General features: G+C 48.7%; 3 protein-coding genes across 5 annotated transcripts in view; 1 reads left to right on the forward strand and 2 right to left on the reverse strand.

Annotated features, from left to right (window-relative positions):
• Positions 1 to 183, reverse strand: part of CAMTA1 (calmodulin binding transcription activator 1) — a 242,332-nt gene extending 242,149 nt beyond the window's left edge. The window contains exon 1 of the mRNA XM_059866816.1: positions 100 to 183. The gene's annotated coding sequence lies outside the window, so the exon portion shown is untranslated. The remainder of the gene's footprint in view (positions 1 to 99) is intronic.
• Positions 184 to 232: 49 nt separating this feature from the next.
• Positions 233 to 20,035, forward strand: DNAJC11 (DnaJ heat shock protein family (Hsp40) member C11). Of its 3 annotated transcripts, none has more exons than XM_059866929.1 (16): positions 233 to 367; positions 3,633 to 3,762; positions 5,759 to 5,832; positions 7,041 to 7,142; positions 11,191 to 11,319; positions 11,902 to 12,024; positions 12,910 to 12,983; positions 13,929 to 14,118; positions 14,483 to 14,568; positions 15,018 to 15,134; positions 16,079 to 16,234; positions 16,372 to 16,441; positions 16,552 to 16,609; positions 17,238 to 17,380; positions 17,820 to 17,949; positions 18,555 to 20,035. In XM_059866929.1, exons 1-16 carry the CDS (start codon positions 296 to 298, stop codon positions 18,578 to 18,580), a joined length of 1,680 nt encoding a protein of 559 aa, XP_059722912.1. In that variant the 5' UTR covers positions 233 to 295; the 3' UTR covers positions 18,581 to 20,035. The 3 variants fall into 3 exon arrangements, with proteins under 3 accessions (XP_059722912.1, XP_059722913.1, XP_059722914.1); XM_059866930.1 differs by lacking the exon at positions 233 to 367 and adding an exon at positions 450 to 557; XM_059866931.1 differs by lacking the exons at positions 233 to 367; positions 5,759 to 5,832 and having other exon boundaries at positions 3,630 to 3,762.
• Positions 20,036 to 21,245: 1,210 nt separating this feature from the next.
• On the reverse strand, positions 21,246 to 25,998 carry PHF13 (PHD finger protein 13). Its single transcript, XM_059866932.1, has 4 exons — positions 25,850 to 25,998; positions 25,351 to 25,452; positions 24,121 to 24,673; positions 21,246 to 23,744 (listed from the first exon to the last, which is right to left on the reverse strand). Exons 1-4 carry the CDS (start codon positions 25,886 to 25,888, stop codon positions 23,518 to 23,520), a joined length of 921 nt encoding a protein of 306 aa, XP_059722915.1. The 5' UTR covers positions 25,889 to 25,998; the 3' UTR covers positions 21,246 to 23,517.
• Positions 25,999 to 26,022: the final 24 nt, after the last annotated feature.

Genomic DNA, 26,022 nt, shown 5'->3' on the forward strand with positions numbered 1-26,022 from the left:
CGCGGCAGAGCAGGCCGGTGCCGGTCCGTGCCGGTCGGTGCCGGTCCGCGCTCCCCCCCTCGTTCGCTCGCTCTCTCCCTCAGTCCCTCCCTCACTCACCCCTCGTCGCCTCCGCCGCCGCCGCCTCCCGGCTCGCGCGCCGCGCACACGCACGCGCGCACGCCCGGGCCGCGAGAGCGCGGGGGCGGGGGGAAGGAGGGAGGGGAGGCGGTGCCCGCGCGCGTGCGCGGGCGGTCGGACCGCCGGGCCGCCGGGGGGCGCCGCAGCGCGCGGCGCGGGGTGAGAGGTCGGGACGATGGCGGCGGCCTTGGGCGAGGAGGCGCCGGACAACGAGGACTACTACGGGCTGCTGAACGTGCGCCGTGAGGTGCGGCCGCGGGGCCGCGCGGGGCCGCGCGGGGCGGGGTGAGGCGAGGCAAGGCGAGGCGAGGCGAGACCCTCGTGTGCGCCCGGCGGGAGCGGCGCCACTGCGGCGTGTCCTCCGCCCGGGCCGGGTTGCTGCTGCTGCCGGTGGCGGGGCGGGAGAGCTCGGCCCGGGCCGCGGGACTCCCGGTTGGGTGAGTCGGGTGAGCGCCCGCTGAGGCCGAGAAATGCGTGGTTTGTTCCGAATTGAGGCGGTTTGGGCGCTCCCGGGGCGCTCCAGATGCAGCTCCGCGCACGCGGGGCACACCCGCGTCCCCTCGGGCACGGCTGGGGAGGCTTCCCGAACGTTTCCAGTTGGGAAATAGCCAGGGTTTTTTGCAAACCGTTTTTCCCGCCAAAGAAAGGAGGATCGACAATCCTTGATTTCGCTTTTAAGAATAGATGGATATTAATTGATGGTGGTTTGTTACACCGGAACAGTTTGGAACTTAGTGGGAGACAACAGCTTTTTTTATAGTAATTATTAGGCACATCTACAAAGATCTGGATGTAGGAACTGTGCTCTAATTTGTTCCAGCGAGTGCAGCTGCAATATGGATCTGTTATATATATTTGTATGTGCATAAATATGTATAAAAAGTCCATCCAGTCCATCAGCCTGGGTGTGGCCATTGTAGCTGAGGCTCGTACTGAACCACCACTGCTGCGTGCAATAGGATATCCAGACTTGGAAGCGATTCAGTCTGAGAGCTTGGAAGAATTCCCTTTGGAACTCCTGTCAGTCCCTGAGCTGCAGGGACAGTCTCCTATGCCTCATGTGTAGGAATCAGCTGCATTCCTGAAGGAACAGCGTGTGATGGTCACGCTGTTTGCAGAACTCCCCTGTGCTGAGCTCCTTTTCAAAAAAAATCAAGCCCTCATCTGGCTTAAAGCCGGCAAGGCCATGCTTGTACATTCCTTGGGAGTTTCGTAATTCCCCTCCAAAACGTCAGCAACGTGCAGAGGTTAAAACAGAGAGGTGGGAACCACGCAAGGGTTGTGACTGCTGGGGAAGGTTTAATGGTTAACTTAGCCAGGCTTCCAGAGCAGGACATTCAGGTTTTGTACAGCAGGGAGCTGGAAACGGAATCAAAGGGGTCTGCAAGGGAGTAATTCCAACAGAGAGGAGCGGTTGCTTTGTTAATTGCCCCTTGCTAATTATTTTCAGCAGTACTGTCCTGTAGTGGATGTGGTGAGCAGCATGTCTGGGTGCTGAGTACTGGGTGATGTGGCAGCTGAGCTTGGAGCTGCAGTGACCCCATGGAGGCAGGATCCTGTGAGCAAGAGTTGCTCTGTGTGTGTGTGAATGATTCTTCTTTTAGACATGTTAGTCTGCTAGAACATGGTGCTGTGTTTGAGACCTTAAATGAGGCCTTTCAGTGTTGACCAGAGTTTTGGTAATAAAAATGTAACTTACATGCTATTATTTGTGACTGCATTTCCTGGCAGTCTAAAAACAATGTCAGGGTTTCTTTAGTGGTTTTGAAGAGGCTGTTGCATGTGGAATATTGAACCAATGACCCAAACTATTCAGTGATGATGAAATGCCCAATCTAACATTTTATTGAACATGGCATTGATGAAAAATGAATCTGCTCATTTTCTATTATATAATCAATAGCACATTAAACCATTTATCACTAATTTGATTTAAAAATGCTATTTTGGAGCTATATGTTCCCCTGCCTTTCCAGTCAAGTTTCAATTTGATATCTGAGAAAGCACAAGGTAGTAAAAAGAAATAAGCTAATTGTAGCTGTCCTTACTGTCTTGGGACCAACAAATTTGGCAGCTCCCCTTTTGCTGTATCATTTCAAAACATTAACAAACAACAATACAAACATGCAGGAAAAAACATCCTGAGCTGTCCTCAAATCCAGATGGATTCCTGGTGTTGTGACACAAGTGAGTGTGTTTCTGTGATGGAAACCCTCCTTGCCACAAGTGGTAAAAAAGATGTTACTTCAAGAACTTACCTTTTAGGAACTTTATTTCCCCAGTGAAAGCTAGGAACCTGTGACAGCTTTGCTTCCTGAAGGGTGTCAACAGTAAATGGAATTTGTGCCTGTAAATCCACTCCTGTCTGAGTGCCCCCCTCACTGACTGCACTTCATCCTAACTGTGGCAGCCCCTGGGGACAGGCTGGACCATCAGGTTTTGGTTATTTTACTCTGGATGTTCCTCCTGGAATGGCTTCCTGTGCCCAGGAACTGGTTCTTGCCTGGACAGTTCGGGAACTGGATGGTTGGGCTCTTTCAAGCTCTGCCTGGGGGAAGTTCTGGTTGATTTTAGCAACTGCACTTCTGAAAAGCAGGTGTTGAGCAATCTCCAAGGAATGGGCAGGAACAGGAACTGCAGTGCAAGGGATATAGCAGGGTGAGGTGAGAGAGGGGAGATTACCAAGACTCTCTAGAGTCCAAAAATAACATTGCTGGGAGATGATAATGGAAGGAGCAGGGGTTTTTCCCTATTGATTCTGAAAGAGCCATCCATGTCCTTGGAAGGAGGCCAGGTGCCATCTGAGGTCCAAGAGTGGTTGCAGTGAAGGACAAGGCAGGTTTGTTCATGATGCATTTGGTGGCACACTGTTCTCATGGTTATCTGTCTGTGGCTTTGTTGGACAGATGATGCACCTTCCTCCTTCACAGCATGACACAGACCCTGCTGGGGAGCAGAATGGAGTACTGGGGAGCACAAGGCACGTGCTGGGATGAGAGCAGAACCATGGGTTTACATTTCTTACCTTTACAGATGTGGAAAGGCTGTGCTTTTGGATAGTTACAGTGTCCCCTTGAGGGCTGAGATTGAAATGAGTAGAATTTGTTGTACATTTCTGGATTTATTCTATGAGTAGAATTTGTTGTACCTCTGGATTTATGTATTTTTTTCTGAGATGACTTTGTTTTTTCCTGCTCTTCTGATTTGTAGGGGATAATATTTGCCTAATACAACTAAAGTCTAAACATGGGTTGTGGGGTTTTTGCATAATTTTTTATATGTGGGTATGCACTGATGAGCTACTGAGGTCCCTCTACAGATAGCGTGGACAATCCTCATGTGATAATTGAACATTTTAATAACTTATGTAGTGAAGCAATAACCCATTCTTGATTTTGGGCCAAAGTAATGCAACATAACACCCGACAGACTTCCCTTTCAGGACTGATCTTGAGAGTGGCCTTTTGGCAATGGCATTGGCTGTCCTTGTTGATTGTTGGTGGTTTCCACAGGCCTCCCAGGAGGAGCTGAAGGCGGCGTACCGCCGGCTGTGCATGCTCTACCACCCCGACAAGCACCGCGACCCCGAGCTCAAAAGCCAGGCTGAGCGCCTCTTCAACCTTGTCCACCAAGCCTATGAAGGTCAGGGGGAGGCTGAGCTTTTCAGAGGGGTTGTGGGAGAGCTGTGTCTTCATGCCTCTTGAAGCTATTTATTATTACAAAGTAATAATTAAATTTGCTGATTCTTACCAATGATGTTTCCTGCTTCTGTACCCTAAGTCAGAGGGGAAATGCCATATAAATGCTGCAGGGAATGAGATGTGGAGTGTCTGTCTTACCTCTGCATGTTGTAAATGATCTTCTCATCGCTTCCCTTACTTCTGAAGACCTCTTCCATAGGAGAATAAAGGCTGAAAAGTTTCAAATAGAGAGAGAATTTCATATTGTACTGATGAGCTGCTGCATCCCTGGGTTCTGTTTTCTGTCACCTGGCTGTGGTCTCCATTTCTAGCAAGTTCTTCTATATGCTCAGACTGAGAGGAGGACAACGGATTCATAACAGTTAGTTTGTTCTTGTGCCAAAGCCCTTTTCAAATATTGTGAATTAAACTGAAATTTACTTTAATCCTGGTGTGCAAGTTGCACCTGGAGTGCAGATGGATTAGAATGGTAGGAGTCATCCGTGATATAAACCTGGTGCACCCAGTCCTGGAGCTAAAGAAATACTAAAGCAAAATGCTGAATCAATATTCCCCCATTCAAACTGAAATATGAGTGAATATTTTTTGCACCCCTGGTTTTGACTGATAAGCATTTGCTCCTTCCAGTTGGACTTGAGCATGTGTGGAGTCTTTCCTGTTGTCCCTAGGTTGGGTGTTGGGACATGCAGAAGCTTTTGCTGGGAGAGCAGAGAAAGTCTGACCTTGATGATGTGCAGAACAAAAACTCAAAATGCTTCAATAATTTCATTTTAGTGTGGTGAGTGGCCTTACATGAGAGGCAGCAGCTTCCCTTTGAATTTTCTGGCTGCTCTTGGCTCTGCCTTGCAGTGAACATAGAAGTTGGTGCTCATTTAGTACCAAATGTGAGTGTAGTATGTTACAAGCAAAAACTTTGACATCTTGGAAATGAGCCACTCCACCTCCTCTCTATTTTCTCTTTCTCCTCTTCCACCTCTTAGTATCACACAACAAAAGATTCATTTTATCAGAATTCATAAAAAACAATGTCTGCCTGTGACATTTAACAAGTCCAATAATATTCTACTAGTTCAGACCAAAACTCAATTACCAGTATAAGCCTCTTTTTGCCTCCCCCAGCTCCCTGGGGACACATCAGTTTTCCCACAGCCTCAAGAAATACATGATAATGATAAAGCTGCTCTTAGAACCCTGGTGGAGAAAATAGTGATACTTTTTTGATTTAATTTTTCTTACAGAAAGATGTGTTATAGGAGCTTATGCATTTAAATATGCCTTACCCTCTTTTTAATTCTGTGCCTAGTCTTTTTCTAAAGTAGCTGTTCTGCAGTCTCCTGTTGTATTTTGTGCTGTCCATTGTGTTGGGTGATATTTTGGGAGGTTAAGATTCTACACACACCTTTGCCATTGCCCCTTAGTGATGTTTGGCAAGGTGTGAACTGCCTGGTGGAAATTGCTTTGTTGGGACTGGGTGGGAAAGGATCAGTGGACATGGCTGGTGAGGAAGATCAAAGGAAGCACCACAGAGCTTTGAAAGCCAGACAAGTTGGATGGCAATCCCAGAAAAGACCCAGGGACTGCTCTGGCCAAATTTTTCATAATCTCCATGTTTGGTAGAGGGCTTGTGTCACCTTCAAAGAAAGCAGTGTTAGAAACCCCCCCCCTGCACCTTCACTTAGGCTGCATGTCTCTTGTGTTCTTTCCCCTTTCTTGTTTTAGAAAAAGAAGGAGAAAAAAATTGGATTTGTTGCAGGGAAGAGTCAGTATGTGTTCTCAATAAAGCATGTGGAAGCATCAAAGGGGTCAATGTCCAAGTGTAGAATGAGGTGTTTCTAGGATCTGTGCTTGAACTCCAAATATCATGAGTGTTTTGGTCTGAAATCTGAGGAGAAGACCAAAAACTGAGTTCTCTCCTCTCTTTTGGTTTCGATTTACAGTGCTTAGTGATCCACAGACCAGAGCCATCTATGACATATATGGGAGGAGAGGACTGGAGATGGAAGGCTGGGAGGTGAGAGAAATTGAGCACATTTTGGCCAGTGGCCTTGACTAAGCCCACCTTTATCTGCCATGCTTCTATCAGCTGCACTGACACCTGGCTGGTGATAAATGCCTCTTGGTTTGAAGGCATCCTTGGTTAGTTATTTCTGTCTCTCTCTGTCCCTGCTGGAACACCATGATGGATTTTCAGAGAACCCTTTGGTTTTGCACTTGACAAGAGAACAATAAACCTGACATTCAGAGTTCCCTGGAAGGATATTACCATGACAGTCAACATCTTTATCTGAGACAAATGTGTCATTATTGTCCATCTAGTCCCATCTTTTTCATCCAAAACTTGTTTCTTTCAGCATCAACTAGCTTCTGAGTTGGAAATTACTTTTTCTTCTGGGGCTTTTTGGGGTGGGGTGGGTTGAGCTGGGGTTTTTTATGTTTTTGGTTTGGTTTAGTTTTGGTTGGGTTTTATGGCCTTGGAAACAGAACTTGTCCATTCACGTCTGTCCAGCTCTTGAGTCCCTTGCTAGCCTCTGCCAGCCCTAGTTGATTGCACTATGCTGCTTGAAGCAGAATCCTGTGGTATTGGGCCAGGTCAGCACCAAGGTCAAACTTGGAGTCAGTTGCTAGAAATGTGGAGCAGATCCAGCATGTAACAGATGCTTTGAAAACCAGATTTTTTAAATTGCTTTTGGCAGACTTGATCTTATTTTGAAGAGCCAAATCCAATACTCTTTCTATCCATTCCAAAACTGGGCCTGTATAAAACCCTCATTCCCTGACCCATGTCAGGTAAGCAGCTGTGACCCAGCATAGCCTAAAATCACACAACTCTTGTGGAATCAATTTACCTCAGGCCAGAGACTTCTGTTATTTTCATTTTTGTGTCCACACCTGGTAGAGCACTTAATGGATTGCTGAGGGTAACAGCTGCACTGCAGTGTCCTGTAGTTGTGGTTGGACAGCTCTTTGCCCTGGTTTTGTCAACGGAATGGAAATAACAAAACCATTTTCTCTTCTCTCAAGGCATGGGGTTTTCTCTCGTGCCTGCCCTTTGATCTGGCCAGGGTGCTTTGTTCCAAACTCTGACTATTGAAATTGGCTTTCAGCAGCTGGGGCAGTGTGTTAGTGCATCCTGCACCCAAGGCCTCTGAACCCCAGCACTGCAATGCCCTGAGCAGCCTCTGTCTGGTAATGGTTTGGTTTTCATTTCTTTTTGAGCAGGTTGTGGAACGAAAGAGAACTGCAGCTGAAATCAGGGAGGAATTTGAGCGTTTGCAGAGAGAGAGGGAAGAGAGGAGACTGCAGCAGCGAACTAATCCAAAGGTAAGCAAAGACTTAATCCTGGTCTCAGGAGTGTGTCTGTAATTATCACCAGTGTGCAGGGTGTGCTGAGCTTAGGTGACAGCCTGTAGGAAAGAGCCCCTCAGGTGTCTACTCTTGCTGCATGACTTTCTGTCTTTTGCATATGCAGTTTCTCTGCATAATATAGGGCAAACAGCTCATTCTTTGAACAATCCCCTACTGAATGTTCTTCTTTTCTTAGCAAAACATGTTGAGACAAAATACCTTTTTCAGCAATTTTCAGAAAATAGACCTAACACTGAAATATTTATGATTTCTTTCCAAGTTTACTAAATAATTGTAACTCGCTGCAGTTACCTGACAGGTTTTCCCTTTGGCATTGCTGCATTGTCACAACAATGCAGGGAGCTGTTCAAATGCACCTTGAAACCAGCAACAAATCTGAAGCATCCCTAAGCCAGCTGGGCAGCAGCACAGTGAGCAAAGTCAATCTGAACAGGGTTGGGGGTCTGCCAGTGTCACAGTTAGTGCCTGGTTTTGGAAAGGGTGATTGTGTCCTCAGGATGAGAATCATCCTGGATGCTGTTCCCATCTCAGTCTGTTTGAGCAGTGTCTGACCCCAAGTGACTCACCTCAGCTAACCTTGGCTGATCAGAGGTGCTCAGGAATACCATTGGGATGGCAGGGAAAGATGGACATGGCAGTTGGCCAGAGTATCCATAGCTCAGACTCAAGGTGTCTTTGATGGCTCTTGACTTGATGAGTGTGTGAGGCAAACCTGGGGTTTGTCAGGATGGTCCCTGACTGAAGTTTCAAAGCTTGTTGAAGCACAAAAATCTTATGCAATGACTAACATTATCCAAAAGCTGCATTTACTGTTAACTGAATGAATTCATACATTAGTGTAAAATCACAATGCCTTCTGAGTGGACAGATGTGGGATTGAAGTGGTGCTTAGGACTGGATCTTAAGGGAAACATCCATTTTGAGACATTCACCTTGGCACCACCTTTGGATCTGCACTGCTCTTAGCAAAGCAATCGGGCTGTACAGGCTGTGGGTAGTTTATAGACACTAAGAACTGGTTTGTACTAGAAGGGTAAACAAGCATAAAGTGTTGTGTGAGTATCTGTTGACAGCTTTATTCCAGGCAGGAAGGGATTTCTGTGTGCCACAAGCCAGGCAGGGCAAACTATCCCTGCTGGAGGTGTGGGTGTGTGGGGTCAGAGAGGTGTTTTCAGAGAGGGGCATTGTTATCTCCCACTCTGCTGCTCCCTCCTTCAGGAATGTGACATTTTCCCTGGGCGCCTCGCTGTGGCTGCGAGCTGCACTGTGAGCTTGTGTCCTGGGATAAAATTAGCCATCTGGGTGTTTACAGCAATTGCAGGCTGGCAGCTGATGGAAATGCCTCTCCAGGCAGTGTTCCCGTGGAATTGGGGAGCACAGCTGTGATCATTTCATACACGAGCACAAGTTATTTTAAAATTTCCAACGTTTTGTCGGTTCTATAAAACAGTTTCACAAAAATAAAGCATTTTAACCAGAAATGTTGAGCAATAACCAGATGTAGGCAATTTGGAGGGTTGAAATTGAGTCTCCTATTTGCTTTTAGAGCTTTGTTTTTGCTTTCAAAGATGTGCAGAAGGGTTGAAAAGTTCATTACTAGGTTTAAGAAGAACAGCTTCCTGTTAGGAGAAATTAAATCCAATTATTTTCCTCCTGTGGAAGGTCAATATGTAAGGAACACGGGTCCCTCAAGGCAAAGCCTGGCACAACTTCCAGGTATCACCTTCCTGAAGGTAAATCCCTAAGTAAAAAGTAAGGAGGAAGTGTATTTTCCTCTGGCACATCTACGAATTCCATCAGTGAAGCCTGTTTCCTTTTCACAGGCTGGCAAATAAAGGTGATTTTAAAAGCTAATCCCAGCTCTGATGGTTCCATAGTGCCACTCCTGCTTCCTGCCCTGCTGAGCTGCTGCTCTGTGCAGCACAGTGTGGGCACCACTGACTCCTGAGCAGGAGTTAGAGCTCTCTCCTGCTGCCCTTACTTTACAGAGAGCTCCTCCATGGTCAGAGCAGGTGGCTGATGGGAGCTGGGGGCAGCAGCAGTCCCCTCCATTATCCGGAGGCATAGGGGTGCTCTTGTTCTCTGGGAATATTTTTAACTTTACCATCTGCTGCTTTTCCTGTGCTTGTGCCTGAACCAGTTTCCTTGCCAGGATCCACAGACCTCCAAGGGTGACCTCACCTGCTTGGCAGGAGGTGGAGGGTCTGCCCAGGGTCCACCTCTCACCTCAGGGAAAGGCAGAAGAGCAGGAGCTCTGCTGGGGAACAGGGAGACGCTCCTTTTCTCTGAACAGATCTTGTGGATTTTCATGGAGAGGTTCAGGTGTTTTCCTTTTTTCCTCGGGAGGAATATTTGCTGTACAATTCATACATGTGAAAAAGGAAATTCTAATATTTTGAGTGTGTTTTAGAGAAAGGAGGTGCAGTGAATTTCAGGAATGTGTGTGGATCTTGGTGCATCTTTCCAAAGGGTGCAGCATTGTGGCACCATTAAGCCAAGTACAGCAAGATTGTCTCCAAATGAGTGTTTGCTAGCACAGGACTGAGCCCTTCCAGGGTGGTTAGAGGTTTTCCATTGCTTCCCTCTTCTTTTGGCCTGGTTTCAAGGAACAGAATGGCATAGGAGAGGGCTGAAACTGGAGAAGCTGTAGGGCTTGGAGTCACTTGAAGGTGACTGCAGCTGGTTCCTGAAAGTGCAGAAAGGGCAGAAGCTGGTTGTTGGTGCCACTACCATGCAGAACAATGAATGTAATTGCTCTGAAATTCACCAGCTGCCAAGGGTGGTTAGTAACCAGCTGGGCCACAGCCCCTGTTCCAGTGTTCAACTGGAAATAACCACACCTATCAGTTTTAAAATATTTATCCAATTTTTGCTTCATGAGTAATCAGAAAATAAACACTGAGAAGAGGCTGGGAATCTCCACAGCAAATAGACAGCCTGGGTGCCCAGGCAAAGAAAAGGTCCCAGTCCTGTCAGACTCTGCAATTCTTCCTTTATTTACAGTCCAGCATTTGATTAGAGTGGAGCAACCAAGGAAAAATGCTCCCTCAGACTGAACTAAGGATTTATTCCAGCCATGCTTGGCCTGAGTGTGGATGGGGTTTGTAGCTACCCAGCTATCGAGTTTCCATATACAGACTGCTCAGAGTTCAGTCTGTGCTTGTGCACAGAGGGGGGTTTTTATTGCAATCCATATGTTTTATAGGAGCTGGGATGCTCTCAGATGGGTCCATAGGGAAGGTTTCCAAAGCCTCTTGAAGTTATATGACCCAGACAAGTACCTAATTGTGCTCTTTTCAAAGAAACACGCTCCTGCAGTTAGTCTGAGGGAGCACAGCAGCAGGTAGCCAGACTATTGTGCTGTGGCCTAGTTTTTTGTAGGAATAAGTTTTTCTATGGTCTGAAAAAGGAAATATTTACCACTTGCTAAAAGTATGTCTTTTTCAAGCCTTCCTTCTGATCACAAAATATAAACTAGAAGAAGAAATCAAAATATTTTGTTAACAAGGTCAATTGCAAGTGAATGGTACAGTTCCGTACTAAGTCGGTTTAGGTAACTCATAAGAAGAAGCCTGTAGAGGTTTTCTGACCAAGTTCCATGGAAGAAAATCAATTTCTGGAATACATTATTTCAACTTTTTAATACTGACAGAGCATAGCCATTTGTGTGGAAAGAAGAAACCTGCTGTGTAAAGGTGTTCTACCTGCTTCTGCAGTGTGTCACTATAGAAAAATGACCCCCCGGGATTGCAGGCTGAGTTTGTGCTGAAAAATTGCCTTTTCTCCAGTCTGTTTGATGATTTATATTGCTGTTTTGAAATATTGTAATCATTCACTTTTGATTCGTGCATTAGGAAATGCATTTTAGAGTGGTAAAAGTAATTGCAGAGCAATGGAAAGCTGCACAAAAATGTAATCATACCCAGGGATGGTTCAGCCACTTGTTCTGTGTACGCCAGATGTTTGCTAATGCTAAATGCCTGTTTCACTTGTCATCCCTCAGGGAACAATTAGTGTGGGAATAGATGCCACTGACCTGTTTGATCGCTATGACGAGGAGTATGAAGATGTGCCTGGGAGCAGCTTTCCCCAGATTGAAATAAACAAAATGCACATATCCCAGTCCATCGAGGTGAGGAGGGTGAACGCTGCCGTGCAAGCAGGGCGTGACTGAGTGCAGCACCTCAGAACACAGAACACACTGCTCCTGGCTCTCAGCAGGGTTTGGGGGGGGACACAGTGGCCAGCACAGGTGGGAAGAAGCAGCTTGGGGCCAGCAGAATGGTGAGTTGGCTCTGGAGCCTTTGGGCAACTGGTCTGTGGGCTGCAGTGGTCCTGTCCTCCTGGCAGTGGAGATGCTCAGTGCCCAGTTCTAACTGAACGGGATGTGTTCAGTGGATAAAAGCAAATAGCATCCAGTCCTGAGGATGTGCATATGGAAAAGGATGGGAAGCATTTTGTCTTTCAGAGAGTTGTAGAAATTTAATCTGCTAGAGAGATGAGAATAGTTTACATCTCAAGGTTAGGACTTCGGGGTGCTACATTACAGGTGTCACAAGTGTCTGGTACTGTAAGAATTATCTGACTTTTTGCCATGCATGATGTTGGACTACAAAACCATTTACACTGCAGTGGTGATTATGTCCTTGCAGAACATGCACTAAATGTGTGAACTGGGATCAGAGTTACTTGAAACAATATATTCCTTTTTCAGGCACCCCTGACTTCCACAGATACAGCAATACTGTCTGGAAACCTTTCCACCCAGAATGGGAATGGAGGGGGATCAATTAATCTTGCACTGAGACGAGTGACATCTGCCAAGGGCTGGGGAGAGGTAAGAGTACCCCTGGTATGCAGTTTTATATTCAGTCTATTACCTGGTGTTCTATTTTTGGGGGGGAACTTTAGTTGTGATTCATCTCTCATTTTCTATATTCTGTAAAATGTAGAAAAATTATTTCTTAAAGGAATTTGAGACAAAGGGAATACCAAACCTTGTTTTTTTCTTATTTTTCTCCTCTCTTCATTTGGCCATGCAATTTGGACTTTACCTGTGCAGACAGAACTGTTACCTGATGTCTCTAGTCTTTCTGATTGCTCTGTCTGAAGTGCTGTGAGCAGGCCTTTTAGGGCAGTGTGATAGTTGGCCTTTGCTTCCAAAACTGCTTTGCTTGCATGGGAAGAAGTTATGGGGGAAATAGTTTGAGCCCCCCCCAGCAAATCTGTTTGGAGCAACTGGAAGGTCCCATGTTGGACCTGCAAGCTGGGCTGTGTTTGAGGTGCTCGTGGCATCACTGGTGTAGCTGGCAGCTTCCTGTGCCTTCCTTCTTGCACATGAGCTGCTGCTAGCCTGCTTCCTCAGCTTGGGAGGGTGGGAGTCTTCCTCTCAATTGAGATTCACACACTGGAGGCTTTTGATGTGCATCAGGATTTTTGTGAGAGTTTTCTCCACATTCCCTGGAGCGAGCAAAGCAGGTGCCAGTAGCAGTCACCTGTAGCTTTACAGAACTGGCTTTGTTTTACCCATGAGTTTCAACTCACTGAGACACCTTTTCTTCTTCTGAATGCAAAGCTGAAGAGAAGGGAGGGTGCTGAAGGAGGTTGTAAATGTTACTCAGATATGTAAAACAGCTGTGATAAAAATGATACCTGTGCCATACTTTGCCACTATTGTAAAGGATGTTTTCTTCTAACACCCTGGCACTGTGTATTCCAACAGTTGGAGTTTGGAGCTGGAGACCTTCATGGACCTCTCTTCGGGCTGAAGATATTTCGTAATCTTACACCAAGATGGTAAATATTAGAAAAATGGCCTAGTGGTTAATATCCCATGATAAGGTGCTAAATGACTTGAATCCTCTTCCACATTAATTTTGGATTCATTTTCTGTCCTACAAAATAAGGTATTTTCACTTTAGAGTTAAGGTCATACTTGTATTGTCAAAATGCCTGCATTCTTTCTGCATGTTGGTGCCCTCCCTTTTCATATTTCCAGTTTAAGGAAGGTCTGTGTTCCACATCCTTAGATTTGTACTTGATCTTGTCATGATTCATCATACTTGAGGCAGAGCAACAGAAGTTAGCTCTGGGATCAGAACAAAAAATGGGGAACTATTCTGAGGCTTCCATGTGTGAGAGGGAGTTTCTGACAGCAAAACAGGAGATGATGTATCATATTTTAGGAAAATAATGCCACATTTGCCACTAGTGTCATGTCTGTTCACAAATGAATAGAAGTCTCAGATTGCAAAGGAGATACAAGGTAAGGCCTGTGATTGGAGCCACATGTCAGAGCATCATAGGAGCTTGTGTAGGTTCCCTCTGTTTACATTTTCAAATTTAGCACATCTGCCATTCCTCAAAGCTTGTACAGGATTCTTGTTCCCCAGAGGGTAGTTTAGCACGGGTTTTTAGGGCTAATGCTCAAGGATTATTGAATAGCAGGGCTGCTTTGTGCCAGCAGCCCAGTGTGCTGTTCTGCAGAGACCAGGATGTTACCTGCACAGGGCACTGGGTGCCTGGGCACAGACAATAAACCAGGGCACAGCCTGCTCTCCTGGGCACTCCCGTGCTCAGGGCAGTCTGAATTAGTTTTTACTTTTCCCTGAAAGCCTTGAGCATCATGCTTTTTGCAGGATGGTCTCTGGGCACTCAGTAAAAATTCCTGGGCAAGAAAGACTCTGAGGCCAGCTGAGAGCCTGTGTTTTTTCACTGACAAATTTTTCCTCATTTTTCTAGTTTCATCACCACGAACTGTGCCCTGCAGTTCTCATCTCGTGGGGTCCGCCCCGGCCTCACCACGGTCCTGGCCCGCAACCTGGACAAGAACACCATGGGCTACCTGCAGTGGAGGTGGGGCATCCAGTCAGCCATGAACACCAGCATTGTCCGGGACACCAAAACCAGCCACCTCACCCTGGCAATGCAGGTGAGAGCCCCAGGCAGGACAGGGATCCTGCCCTGTGGGAGAAAGGAGCCTCACCTTCCTGGCCCAGCAGGACAGCCTCACCTTCCTGGCCCAAGTGTTTTCTTGGGATTAGAGGTTAAGGAGGCAGTTGGTGTATCTTGTGATAGACCTAAGATAGGTAATCAGCTGTTTGGCAGAGCACAGCTCTTGGCATTGTCCTGGGTGATGTGGGTCAGCTTACAGTTGGGTCAGGACAACATGGACAGCAGAGATTGTAAGTGGCAAGCACTGCTTTGTGTTCTTTGCTTCAGGGTTGAGAAAGGAAACTGGGTGGCAGCAGTTGCCAGGAGTATGTTTTGATACGTTTGTGCCTCTTGTGTTTCAGCTGGGAATCCCCCATTCTTTCATGATGGTCAGTTACCAGCATAAGTTTCAGGATGAAGATCAAACACGAGTGAAAGGTTCTCTCAAGTAAGTGCTCAAGAGGGAATTCACATTGCTCACAGCCTGAGGATTTTGTCCTCTCCTGCTGCTGAAGCCTTCAGGTTCCACACAAACCAAATGCTTCTGTGGCCTTTAGGAGCCAGGAGCCTGCTTTGCACTCTTTAAATCTGGTAAAGGCTGAAGTGAATGTCTTGGAGGCTTGGCCCTGTGTGCCTCTGCAGTTAGGTGGAACTTATAATTCCTGTGTATGATATCTCTGCATCATCCCCAATAAGAAACCAGAAGCTTTTGTTCACTACTTAGCAAGCTGGAAAGTCTCATCTCACCTTGGAGATACATTCTGAATCTTCTAGAGGCCAACATCTGCTGCAAACAGATGCATTTCCATGCTTTACTTGTTTGGGAATTACAGGATTCAGTAAAGAGAAATTCTAGTGTCTTCTCTGTCTTAACAGTTCTTGGTTCTGTCATTCTAGGGTGGGTTTCTTTGGGACCATAGTGGAGTATGGAGCAGAGAGGAAGATCTCCAGACACAGTGTTTTAGGAGCCACTGTCAGCGTTGGTGTTCCTCAAGGAGTGTCCTTGAAAATCAAGTCAGTTCAAGATCTCAACTCTTTATTACAGAGGCTGACCATAACCTCCATGATTCTATTTCCAGTATTCAGGTGGGAAGGTCCCAGTCCCAGGTCAATACAGGTGTATTGATACATCACTGGGAGAGGGTGCAGCTGCCCTCAACTCAAGCTGTAAGCCCATCATAAGCCATGGGTGCTTTCCACTGGTGTGACTCACAGCCCGGGCCACCTGTCTTTGTGTGTGTACATCAGAATATTCTGAAATACAGCTTAAATTGAGATTTGGAGCACTCTGGTAAGTGAATGGAAGATTTCTGAAAATATTAGTAGAGATGGATTCCATGTGTATTATGCTGTATAAAGTGAATGCTTGAATTAGGGAATTACCATTATGCAGGTGATTGTACCATTAACAAGGTACAGTTCACAGAAGGACAGAGCTCATTAAGTGTCCCTGTGCTGTGGTGCACTTCAACTGGGGCCAGCTACAGGTGGGGTGTGAAGCTGTTGAAGGGCCTGAAGAATTAAGGCCCAAGGAAACTCATGTTTTCTGAAATAAATATTGTTACAGACATCAGAAAAATATTCATGTACCCCTGCCCTGAAGGCCCATGCCAGTGTTATGAGCACAAGCCTTCTCTAGAAGCATTTTCTCTTCTTTCATGGGGATGTTTGTCCCTTTTTCTGTTGAAATTAATGACCAAGCAAATTCTCCTAAGATTAAAAAAAGAGCTTTAGAATGGTCAGGTACTATCACGAGCTGCTACTTCAAAGTCTGGCTCTGGCTGGTGTCAGCTGCCTTTTCTGCCGTTGGCTTTTTCAGTTTATCAGGCTTTTCACATTTTGAGCTCCTCATTCATCTCCCCTTGGTTCATCAGCAAGCACTGCTGCTAAGTGTGCCTCATCCAGCACATCCAGCTCTGCTTTTCCTCTTACCTTCCCTCTGCTCTTCTTTGTTGCAGGCTGAATAGGGCCAGCCAGACCTACTTCTTCCCTGTCCATCTAACAGATCAGCTGCTTCCCAGCGCTGTGTTCTATGCCACCGTGGGACCTCTCGTTATCTACTTTGCCATGCACAGGCTGGTCATCAAACCCTACCTCAGGGCACAGAAGGAGAGGTGAGCTTGCACATTCCTGAGGAAGTCTCACTTGGGCTTATTTGTTGGAGGCTGAGGGGTGGGTAAGGAGACCCTGCCAGTTTCTGCCTGAATCCCAGCTGTGTATTCCTGATGAGATGTTGCCTTCCTTCTGCCAGAGAGCTGGAGAAGCAGCGGGAGAGCACAGCCAGTGACATCCTACAGAAGAAGCAGGAGGCTGAAGCAGCAGTGAGTCTTTCTTGTAACTCAGTCCCCTTAGTGAAAGGAGATTTCTTTCACCCTGGACCATTCTCCTTTGGCCCTGTGTGATTTCTGCTCTGCCACTTGTGTCGTGACAGGTCCGGTTAATGCAGGAGTCAGTCCGAAGGATAATTGAAGCAGAGGAAGCCAGAATGGGTAAAGATTATGATATCATTTACTTGTTCTATAAATTTGGAGAGAAGAAGGAACAATGCAAAGGTGGTGTTTCTTCATTCCCACTCTGATGAAATGCACTGTAGTTGCTGCTGTGCCCATAGTGGGGGAGCCCCATAATGACTCAACTCCAGGTGCCTGAGCTTAGGAGGGATCACAGAATATTATCTTGGGACGTGGTGTGAAATGGATTAACAGACTGAAGACAACAGTCTGGAATTACCTCTTCCCCAGAGAAAGGTGTGTCTATAAAAAGGTGCAAAAGTTGTAGTCTGAAGTTCAGCTTTCACTGATTTCCCCCTTACATGGTTTGCTCCTGGATCATAATGGGAATCTGATCTCTTATGGTTACTAGCAGTTTTCCACAGAATGTTCCAAAGTGAACTGAAATCCACTTGGACTGTCACATCAGTGTGACACTGAGTCCTGTCACTCCATTCTGGTGCTGAAGGTTGCTAACAAACGCCCAAGTAAAAATGCTGTTCTTTGTTGGGAAGTGTGGGTCCAGGCCAGGAGAATTAAATCTCACTGAAAGCAAGAGAAAATGCTGGGGTGGTCTTTTTGTCAGTGGAAGCCTTCCATCACAGTTGTGATTTCCTGGGAAATGCAGGTCTGATTGTAGTGAATGCCTGGTATGGGAAGTTTGTTAACGACAACAGCAGGAAGAATGAGAAGGTGAAGGTTATAGATGTGACTGTGCCTCTGCAGTGCTTGGTGAAGGATTCTAAACTCATCCTTACAGAGGCCTCCAAGGTACGTAGATGTTCTGTCAAACTCAGATTCAGGAACTCAAATATGTGGCCCAGAATTTTGCTTGGACCATGTGGTGTCCTGCCAGGGGATCTCTCCAGTGGCTCTGGATCAATTCACAGATGCCATTTACCTACCAAGTATTACAAACATCTAGGAACTTCTGTTTCTTGGGGCTTTTCCAGTGCCAGTGGGACAGTGGGTGTTACAGACCTCGGGGCTGTACACCAGAAATTCCCAACCCCCTGGTTTACTTTTATGCACCATAAACTGTCTCAACTTGCTGGTAGCAAAACTCCTTTTTTTTTTTTTTTTTTTTTTTTTTTTTTTTTTTTTTTTTTTTTTGACACCTTGTCCTTGGCAGTAATATATGTTGTTTGGCCAGCTGGAGAGCTGTGAAAGTCCATTCCTTGGTGCTCAGTCTGTCCTTCTCTGATTCAAGGCTGGGCTGCCAGGCTTCTATGACCCCTGTGTGGGTGAGGAGAAGAGTTTGAAAGTGCTTTATCAGTTCCGAGGAGTTCTGCACCAAGTGATGTCAGCTGACAATGAGGCCCTTAGGATACCAAAGCAATGTAAGTAGCACAGACTGCCCAGCATCTTCCTTGGGGAACCAGTAATGGGCTGCTTCAGCTCTGTGGTGAAGCACACAGACCTGGGGTTCAGAACTGGGGTTATTGGAATAGACTGACCATGACTTGCCTCTGGAGTAAGGCCCAAAAGAACTCAGCAGCAGCTCTGCAGCTGTTTGTACCAGCTAGTCTGTATCTGTAACAGGGGCTGGAAGCAGAGGCCTCCTCCCACAGGTGCCAGTGTCCTTCTGTGCAATTTGCAGCACTTGGTGGCCATTTGGGGACTGAATTTAATGTATGAAAGCCTGAGTCAGATTTCTTCCTTGTCCCCATTTATCTTACCTGCCAAAATATTTTCCCTGCTGGAATAACTCTGTGAAACTATTATCTTCTTGTGACAACTTTTACTGGCACTCCCGTGGGTCTGGTGGGTTGGCTCAAGGGCACAGACCTTTGTTTGCTCTAGACCAGCTCCCTGCCCAGTGTGAGCAGCACATCCAACTGACAGAGCTTCCAGAAGTGCATTGCAGGCTTATTTGAGTTGTGTCTAATTAGCAGCCAGAAGTGTTCCTGCCTGTCCTTGGTACAATTCCTTGTTCTCCCGACAGCTCACAGGATCGACGCCGATGGCTAATCCGGGAACGCGCGTCTCCCACGGTACCTGGGTCAACAGAAACTGCAAAAGCTCCCCCGGACGCTGCGAGTTTGAACAGAGACACTTTTATTTTTACTGTCTGTATAGCAGGCGGTGTCCTGCCGGTTCTGTTAGGGACAAAAGGACAGACCCTGCTGCTCCAGGCGGCTCCCAGGCAATATCTGAGTTGTGGCTCGGTACCCAATAAAGCAGCGTGACTCTGAGTGCACAGTGCTTTCTGCCAGGGGCTGAGGGGCCTCCTGCTCCCAGCTGGCCACAGCCCCTTCCTGCACTCACCCTTCTCTCCTGGCACTCAGCAGGGATGAAGACCTGTTGTTCTTACTTCTCCACGTACTTCCTGGGGTAGGTAACACACCTTCTTCCTTCTCATGAGGGGAATTTCATTCTCTGGCCACCTCCTGGAAGTCCCCTGTGCAAATACTTTTGGAAAGAGGTCAGTGATTGTTTCAGTCTCAAATCTGTGTTTGAAATGCACTTGTTAAGAAAAGTATGTGCTTAAGTATGAATGAATTTGCCTTTTGAAGTAATATGGATCTCTTCAGCACCAATCTCTCCAGATGCTCATTTCCAACACTGCTCTTCCAGACAAGGACACGGTGTATCATAGTTTTATTAATTCTTCTGCTACCCACAACCATGTATTGTCAAGGATTTCCACAAAAAAGGAAAGCAAGTGAAGGAGAAGGACAGCAATTTCATTTGATTCTGATGCTGCAACTATCTCTTCACATCTATTTATTCCTAGCAAAAATAAATGTAGTTCATAAAGTAAACCATACCAAAGTGAGGAGAGAGGCCAAATGGGTAAAGAGCTGAAAATGTAACACTCATCTGCTCTTTCTGAAAAGCAGCAGTTATGGCATAAATCCATTGGTTTTATCTTGCCTAGAAGCCCTGCCAGGGATTTCCAGCAGAAGGGCAGTCCTGGGCTGGTGATACAGCAGCTGGAAACAGCACCTTGTACAATCTGCTACACTCTGGGTACATCAGGACATCTGAGGCTTTTTCAGAGAGACAAGGAATTGTGGTGGCTTTTCCTTGATCATAGTTTTGCTCTGGCTAAGTCCAGACCAGCCTTCATTGCTCATGGGTGAGAGCAGAGGGGAAAATAACCCATGTCTTGGCAGTGCAGAGTTGCTTTTGACAACTCCTGCCATAACTCCTTTCCTGACATGGACCTGGCCCCTGTTCTGTGCAGCTGTGGTTCTCTGTGCTCAGGTCACTGCACCAAGAGAATGAGATTTCCAAAAGAAATGCTTTCCCCTGTAAAAAACAAGTTCATATTATATGAAGGGGTGTTCATTTGTTTGTATTAAAACCAAAACTTCTCAGTTGTGACCAGTTCCTGCTGCAGGGCTTTATTTCACTTATGGCCAACGTTCTGTCATCTCAAAGTAAATGTAAAATGTGCAATAAATTATATTCAGCTGAAAAGCAGCTCCCATTCCCTTTGCATCTGTAGGAAGTTCCTGAGATGAAACCCCTGGAAAGCAAGAGTTGCAGGTCTTGTAACCGTAACAGCTCTCTCCGTCCCATCCAGCTTTACTGACCTCTGCTGGGTGGGACTGGGCAGAAACCTAAATCTCCTCCAGTTCCTTTTTGATGTCACTGTGTGAAGTGTATGGTCAGAAGTGAGGAGCCAGCCTGTAGAGACTAGGACATGGCACAGAAGCATCCCTGAGAGCCAGATGCTTAGTCAGTCTCCCCAGCCCCCTCCTCCTTTTTTCCTTGTTTTCTATCAGTGCCACATTTTGCCAAAACTGTAGGAACAGCCCCACTGCAGAACCACAGCCTTCACCACCATATTCTTGCTGTGAGCAGCTGCCATTTTACAGCCACAACTCCCCTGGGACTTCTTTTTATGATTCTCTATAATTCAAAATTACCAACAGAATTAAAATAGAAGCTCTAAGCAAGCAGAGCTGAGCTTCCAGCCTAGCTTCCAGCAAGACCTAGTGCCATTTCCAAAAGGTTGAGCTACCTTTTCAGTTTGCCAAGGTGTTCAGGCTGCTGCTTTGATGGCAGCTGGCTGAGCAGCAGTGCCTGTGGGCTTGTGGCGCATCCACGAGCTGCGGGGTGACACCAAGGCTGCAGCAGCTCTTGGGTGCTTTGGAGTCCTTGATGCTGCTTGGTGGTGGGGAGGGAGGGATTTCTCTTTCAATACAGCTCCCAGAGGGTTCACGAGGGCTTGGTTTGGGTCTGGCCAAGCCTCCAGTCCTTGGAAGGGGGTGCAGTGCTGCCCCAGGGCTGTTTCTGAGGCTGCAGGGAACCGGTGCCAGGACTGTGCACTCCAACACCATCAGCATCCTGGCCTGAGCCCTGTCCCCCAGCTCAGTCATTGCACCCTTCAGCAGGCCCCTGGAACATTCCCAGCACAGTGTCCCTGCTGTCTGCAGCCACTCTAGGCAGTGCCTCCCTCCCAACCCTCCACCCTGCTCTGCCACAGGGCTCCACCACCATGTCCCACACTATAAGCAGAGGCTAGCAAGGAGCAGCTGCTCCACAGAAAGGTGGGGATACCTGCCAGCTCTTCCTATCCCCACCTGAGTGTATTGTTTTGGGAAGAGCACTTCAAGTGTTAAGTCTTCCTGCTGCCTGGCACAACAGCTCACAAGCCAATAAATCATAACAGCAGACTCCTGAGTTTGGAATATAACAAACTCATTGTTCATTTGTCTCACATGTAAGAAAAAAACATGGTTCATTAGAAGTTTTAATGAAAAAATAAAGTTCTGAATTAAACTATAATTATACATGGCTGAAAGTGATGAACTAAAAGAATGGAGATGTTACTTTTTTATTTCTCTCTGCTGATATTGTAACGTGCTGGACACCATCCACTGGGATAAATCCGAAAAGGGGACAGAACAAGGGTCAGTCACATTGATTAGTGTTGAACCTCTGTGAAAAGGAGCCAGTTCACTTGACAGTGCACCATTTCTCCCATAAAAGCTTCAGGAACACAGTCCACAGAGGTCCAGTTGAACTGCAGACACGCTGTAAACACAAGAGATACGAATTTCAGACCAGGTCCAACTCTTGTGCAGTTGTGGACGGGATCTTCCTAAGCATTTCTGGGGAAATGTCAGCACTGGAGAACTTTGGTTATTTTTCTGGCTGCAAAGGACAGTCAGGCAGCCATTGGGAGCGAGTCTTTGGCAAACTCCTTGGTGGTTCCACATAGCTTCTGAAGGCAGCACAGCACAGTCATGGTTGAGAGATTTCACAGAAGCTGGTTTTCTGAACCCAGTCAGCTATTACAGCTTGGTGGAACGAGATTTTTTTCAAGAACCAGGAGAGAACAGTTGCATGTTGTGCACTTCTGTCGCCCTTTCCCACATCGTGGAGCCCCAGGGCCCTGTGGTACTGGGCTGCCTGAGGCTTTGGCAGCCCTGGGGCCAATGTCTGAAGGAGGACACTTGCCCCTGTGTGCTAGCAAGACCCTCAGTCATCACCAGGATGCATCTCCCGGTGAGCCAGTCCTCATTCAAGGCAGTGCTCCAACGCTGTGTGACTGCAGAACTCACGGGGTTGTGTTCCTGCTGGCACAGCTGGTCTGGCTCCAGCTGCTGTGCCAGCCAGTGCTTCTCTGAGCCTCTTCCTGGACAGAGCACACACTGTTCTTCAGGCGTAACTTCAGAGACACACCTCGAAGCATCAACCCGATTTGTGTGATCCATGTGGATCTGTCTGGCCATTGAGGAACAATGCCAGCATCTCCCTGGCCTTGTGCATGAGCTGTGACTTCCCATCGTGGTCCTGAAGGGATTTCCCATGGGCTAAGGCCCAGGAGGTCCTGTCTGCAGTGCTGGCCAGGCCTCAACGCTCTCCTGTCCACTACAGACAGATCCTCATTGCACTTCATTCTGTAGCTGAATTGCCTGCATTCGATCTGTGTCACTGCTACCAACAGAATAAAGATTCTGGCTTTTTGGTTACAGTCCAGTTTCAAAAAACAAACAGCAGAAGCAAAAATCAACTCAGCTGTCATACTTGAATGGACATGATCAAATTCCAAACCAGACCTGCCAGGTTCTACATTTCCTTTGGCCCCTTTTACAGCCCATGTTTGAATTCTAGGCTGAGAAAAAGGAGAATCATCTTCTTAAAACAGCACCATAGAGGTTAACGAAGGGACAGGAAATGGAGCAGTTTCCCCCCATACACACATTTGAGCTGTTCATGCAAATAAATCACAAAAAAACCACTGTAAGAAGAGAGACCTTCTAGGAAGGAATCTGATGCCACTGATCCCCCATGCTGCCTGTCCAGGAAAAGGGTTGCTCCTTCCTGCCAGGGTGCTGTCCCTTGGCACAGGAGGGAGCCCCGAGTCTCGTTTGCACTTGGATGATGCCAATGACAGAACTCCCCTCTGCTCAGGCCTGTGGAAGCAGCAGCAGATCACACAGAGGCCGGTAGCACTGAGGCTGACTCCTATGGAGTCTTAGGATATCTAAGATTGATCTATAAGGACAAATGGGCAGGTATAATATCACATTGAATTTAAAACACAGGGCCATTTACTTTTCAGACTCTTCACACAGACTCCCTCCTCCTCCCCTCCCTCTTCGGGAGGAGGAGTTTTCTAGCACAGAGAAGATTTGCAGTTTCCCAATGGGATGAGAAAACCTACTTGGCAAAGGTATAGTACATCACCCAGTCATCGTAACCAGACAAAACTCCACTGAGCTCAAAGAGCTCTGTCTGTCCCTCGAGAGTCTCTCGCCACAGTTCTGCCCAGTCGGCCGCTCCCAGCTCCGGCTGCCCGCGGCTCGGCGATTCCTCATTCCTGGGCCACAGGCCGGCTGGGCAGCCCTCCCGCCTGAGCAGCAGCAGTTCAGGGGAGCCCTCCCCGGCCTCCCGGCCAGCACCCACGGCTCGCCCACCCACGCAGAGCACCAGCACGTGCCTCCCCCCTAGTCCAGAAAGCGCCTGCGCGAGCCCGTCCGGGAGCGGTTCGAACGGCGAATGTCAAACTTGGAGTCCCGGCACTTCTGGCAGATGTAGATCTCTGGGACGTTCGACTTGCGGATTTTGGCGCAGGAGAGGTGGATCCAAGTGTGGCACTCGTTGCACTCAATCATGGGCCGCCCAGCGAAAGGCTTCATGCAGAAGCAAGTGACCAGGTCCCACGAGTCGTCATCTGCAAAGACAAATGTCAAAGATATGTTTTTAGCGGCTGATGCCTCTCACACCAGGAATTTTCTCTCCTTTCATGCTAAATTAACTACCTGGGTTTCAAAGACAGGCACTTTTCTGTTTTTTCCAGGTCTCTCTTGCACGGGAAGAGACTCTCAGCAGTACACAGGAGGCCGTAATCGAGGAGATGCTGCTTCTATAAAGTTGCAGCTTTTCACTCAGTTTATTGCACAAAAGAGCCAACCCACCTCCCTTCCCCCCAAAACCCCAACTGCTCCTGAATTCCACCCAGGCAGTGCTCTTCAGCATTATTCTCAGGCTATCAGTAAAGCACCACTACTTCCACCTGGCTAATCCTCTTGGACAGCCAGGTCACCTACCTGAATCTACCATGATGTCCTCGTCATCACCAGTGCCATCCTCATCCCGAAAGACCACCTGCTTGCCCTGCCGAATGACCGTTCGCTTGCCCACGCTCTGGATCTCCACTGTCTGCTCGGCCGTCACAGCAGGGTAGGAGACGCTGGACGGGGTGTCAGAGTCCCACACCGAGCAGTGCTCAGTCACAGACTGAGGGTCACCCTCTGACGAGGGGCTCATCGGCGTCTCTGCGTAAGAGTCCTCTGCCTCCAGATCCAGCAGCTTCTCCTCATAGTCCTCCTCTGCAGACACCTCTGTTTCCCTCCTTTTCAGCTTTTTCTTCTTCCTGATCTTATCGATTTGCTTTCTCTCTGGCAGGAAGTTGCTGGCCTTTGCCCGCTGGAACAGGGAACCATACGGTTTTGCTCGCTTAAGCTGACTAAAGTTCTTTCTGTTCTTGGTGGGCAGGGAGACAGAGGAGGGGGTGTCATTGAAGCGGGGATCCCAGCTATCGCTGTCAATCGTGCCTCCAGTACTGTTGGGAGGGCTGGGGCTGTTCCTCAGCGGTGTTTCCTGGAACGAATTCAGGAAGAAGGTAACATTTTGACTCAGAGCAGACTCACATGCAGCACAAGGTGCTGTCCTGTCCCCCAGGGCACTCTGACCCATCCCTGAGATGCTGTGCCCTGTCCCCTAGAGTAGTGTCCCCTGTCCCCAGGGGTGCTGTCCCCTGTCCCCAAGTGCTGAGCCCTTTCCCCCGGGTACTGTCCTCTGTCCCACAGGGTGCTAATCCCTGTCCCCTATCTCCCGGGGAGCTGAGCCTTGTCCCTGAAGCACTGTGCCTTGTCCCCCAGAGTGCTGTGCCCTGAACCGCTGTGCCCTGTCCCCTGGGGAGCTGAGCCCTGTCCCTGAGGCACTGTGCTCCATCCCCTGTCCCCAAGCCGCTGAGCCCTGTCCCTCGAGGTGCTGCCACTCCCGCCTTCCCTACGCGCCACCCCCCGGGTTTCTCCGGACGGCCGCAGCTCCGGGGCCCGGGGAGCAGCAGGAGCGACGCCGGATCCGACGTTTTTCACCCCGCCCACGCCGGGCACCACCCGCCCCGTCCCCAGAGCCTCCAGCCGCCGCTGTTCCCCTTTTGTTCAGGCCCAGCGCGGGGCCGTGACCGCTGGAGCGGTCGGTCTGACAGACCGGCCCGGTGCCCCCAGTGCCCCCAGCCCGGTGCCCCCCCCGTGCCCCCCGGTGGAACTCACCTCCTGCGGGTACGGGATGTAGCCGGCGTAGGCCAAGACGAAGGTGCAGAACTTATTGAAGTCCTCCACGGTGCGGTGCCGCCGGGAGCCGGGGGAGAAGTCCTGCGGGGGGCGGGGGTGAGCGGCGGCCGCGGGGCCGGGCCCGCCGGTGGGAGGCGGCGCCGTCGCTCCCGCCGCTCCCGTCGCGCCCCGCCGCGCCCCCCCGCCCCCACAGCGGCGAAACCGGGCAGTGCCCCCCCCCATCGCCCCCCGCCGTCGGTACCGGACCCCCAGACAGCCCCCCCGCGGAGGGCACGGCGGGGCGGCGCCGCCGCCATTCCTCGCCCCGGCGGCACAAGATGGCCCCGGCCCCCCGCCCCGCGGCGGGGAACGGGCAGCTGGCACGGGCAGCCGGACAGGGCCGGGCCGGGCAGCGGGACACGCATCCCCTCCCCTTCTGTTCCCTCCCCGCTTCTCCCTTCCCTTCCCTTCCTTTTTCCCCCCCGGGACTCCGGCTCACCTCCGGGGCAAACGGCGAAGCGCAGGAGTCGGAGTCCATGTCCCGGCGCGGGCACGGTCGGGGCCGGAGCGGCGGCGGCGGCAGCCGGGCAGTGCCGACACCGCGAGCCGCTCGGTGCCGGCGGGAGGCGGCGAAGGGGCGGCCGCCCGCGCGGGGCCGCCGGGAGCCGTAGT

This window comes from Haemorhous mexicanus, chromosome 23 (assembly GCF_027477595.1).
Source record: "Haemorhous mexicanus isolate bHaeMex1 chromosome 23, bHaeMex1.pri, whole genome shotgun sequence".
Lineage (NCBI taxonomy): Eukaryota > Metazoa > Chordata > Aves > Passeriformes > Fringillidae > Haemorhous > Haemorhous mexicanus.